Raw genomic sequence first — 2,599 nt, 5'->3', positions numbered from 1 at the left:
GTTGATAGTAAAATGAGGTTCATTAGTCCATACATTAGTCCATACAAAATTTTCTAAAAATTTTTATATATTTTATACATTTTACATACGTTATATTTATTTTCTTGATTTTTGCTTCTTTTTCGTTTAGATCTATTATTAAAATACATAATCTAGCGATATGAGGCTATAGTCGGTTCGAGGTTCGTAGTATTTTAGAATTTAGCGCAAAAGAAATTAGATTTTTAATGTTATTCCGACAAGATTTTACAAGAGATTTTCGAGTGAAAAGGCATTATTAATTTAATGATACAAAAACCGAAAATGTAAATTTCAAATGACTAAGGTAAATAAATTAATTGTGTCGTACTGCACTCCTCATTAGGGTAAAAATCTAAATGATGGTCTTATTTGTCAATTCGAAGCTGTCGCTATTGCCTCCGCGAGTTTAGTGGATCGTCGACCCTGATATGACCATTAACACAGCATCGATTATGGCATCGGTAGTGAGGGTAAACAAGGGTACAGAATTCCATCAATTTCACGAACCAAAACATTTACGTTTTTGAAAGAGACAGAAAGAAGCAAAAAACAGGAAAAAAATAGAAACTCAAAGCATCTCTAAAGATGACAGGAAACATGGAAATCTTTGCGTCGCTCGTGCTACTCGTCACAGAATTGACCCTCGGAGATGTTAATAACCGAGACATTGCCGTAGTGTCTCCTGATATATTAAATCTTAAGGATCCCTGCAATCTATGCGAGAACACACTTACTGGTTTTCCAAATGTATGTGTTAACTGTGTGTGCAGAATATTATATGTATATTTGTTTATTTTTGTACCTTATATTTGTTTGTACAATCAATCATTCGATTTTAGAACAGTTACATAAAATCCTGCTGTCAACGAGGTTGCAGATTTTTCAATCTGATCAACTCGCATTACAAATGGGAGGAAGATCATTTGAATGGCACTAGAAACGCCTGTGAGGCTTGTATGTGGCATCTGTAACTGTGTTTTATTTTTCAAGAGTATAAAAAGATTTGGTTTAGCAATTTTTAGAGATATTTGTTAGTAAAACATAGTAACATTTTATTACATTTATATATATCTAGAAGAATTTATATTCTTTCTTTCTATAAAGTTGCTTCCATATTATTTTTTGTTGAGCTTGTAATTGAAACATATAATTTTACGTCTTTTGCATAATATGTAAAATTGCTTTTGTGTTATTTGTGACAGCGTGTTCCGAGGCTTACATAAATCCGAATGATCGCTGTATCTGCAATATTGGCTGTAATTTCATGGCCAAGCAACGAGTTTCAGATCTGTTACCTCTGCTCACTATCGCCACATGCATGGAAAAAAGTGTAGACATTTTACCTACGCCGCCCGATATACCGGAAAATGATATATTAACTGATCCTGGATTACGCAAGGAACTACTTCCTAGATGGTGGGATGCTAATGGCTTCAAATTGCCACAGACCCATATTAAAACCATACCAATGGACATTAGGGTAACATTTTCTACGATTAATACTAATGCCAGTGAGTGACAACTTAGTAAAAACACTAACAATAATACATCAATATTATAATTTTTTACTTAACAATATAAATGAATAACACATGTTACACATACCAATTACATTGTTAAGTAAATTATAATATTGATATTGTATGTTATTGTTAGAAAGAGAGTTGGTGTTTACTGGAAATGTACAATACATTTTATATAAATGTGAAATGCGCTGATAAAATCGTAGACTATGGATTACACTCAAGCCTCTGATTGTTCTGGAGAAAGTAAACAACCGGCATCTACATCTAAATCTAAAACATTTCAACGGGCAATGAAATTCTCTTTCGTTGAGTATCTGTGTTTTAACTACATTATAATTGCTTCAGCTTGTCCTTTTGTCGCCACAATAGGGGTTGCAATATTGTCATATTATAAGAAAGTACAGACGTTATATAAATATAAATTTTATAAAAATATCAATTTTTCGAAGGATATTATATTATTCATGCCAAATGAAGTTATGATGTACAAAATATCTCCACCTAAACGTCATGATGAATTATCCAGTCGTTCGATTTAAATCACATTTCTACTTGATGTGATTGTATCACGTTTTAAAAGTCTTAGCATAATGTAATAGTGCAATGATATACAAATGTTAATTATTGTAAACATCTCTTTATTTTCAATCGCGTTTTAAAAATTCAGATTGCATTTATAGTAAGTGCTAAAAAAAATTAAATTAATCCTTTTATTAAATGATATTTCACATATTTAGGATGTTTAATAAAATCTAATATGAAGTAATAATCATAAAATAATAGCAAAGCAAAAACAAGCTCATTCGGCAATATATAATTTCCAAATCAAACTATTTTATAAAATATCGAATTTTTCAGAAATTTTTATGTTAATAATTATATTACAGATTGAACTATATTAGGTTTCGAAGTATATATATATATATATATATATATATATATATATGTATATAAAGTAATTAATTTTAAAATTAAATTAAAAACTTAAACGTTAAACTTTTACGTTTACTTTCTTAGTAATTAGGTACTAAATTGTACTAATTAAATTTTTA

The 2,599-nt window shown here is 29.5% G+C and overlaps 1 protein-coding gene across 1 annotated transcript; it reads left to right on the top strand.

Moving 5' to 3' along the window:
- Positions 1-606: 606 nt before the first annotated feature.
- LOC105623572 lies at positions 607-2,086 on the top strand. Its single transcript, XM_012204961.1, has 4 exons — positions 607-768; positions 861-975; positions 1,224-1,501; positions 1,751-2,086. Exons 1-4 carry the CDS (start codon positions 607-609, stop codon positions 2,084-2,086), a joined length of 891 nt encoding a protein of 296 aa, XP_012060351.1.
- Positions 2,087-2,599: the final 513 nt, after the last annotated feature.

Source organism: Atta cephalotes (genome assembly GCF_000143395.1).
Source record: "Atta cephalotes unplaced genomic scaffold scaffold00059, whole genome shotgun sequence".
In the NCBI taxonomy this organism is placed as follows: Eukaryota; Metazoa; Arthropoda; class Insecta; order Hymenoptera; family Formicidae; genus Atta; species Atta cephalotes.
The sequence above is the reverse complement of the archived record's forward strand: the minus strand, read 5'-3'. Positions and strand labels throughout refer to the sequence as shown.

Coding starts and splice junctions, on each gene's coding strand:
- LOC105623572 (XM_012204961.1), top strand. CDS start 607: ATGACAGGAAACATGGAAATCTTTGCGTCGCTCGTGCTACTCGTCACA. Junction 976..1,223: donor TAGAAACGCCTGTGAGGCTT/GTATGTGGCATC, acceptor TATTTGTGACAG/CGTGTTCCGAGGCTTACATA. Junction 1,502..1,750: donor CCATACCAATGGACATTAGG/GTAACATTTTCT, acceptor ATAAAATCGTAG/ACTATGGATTACACTCAAGC.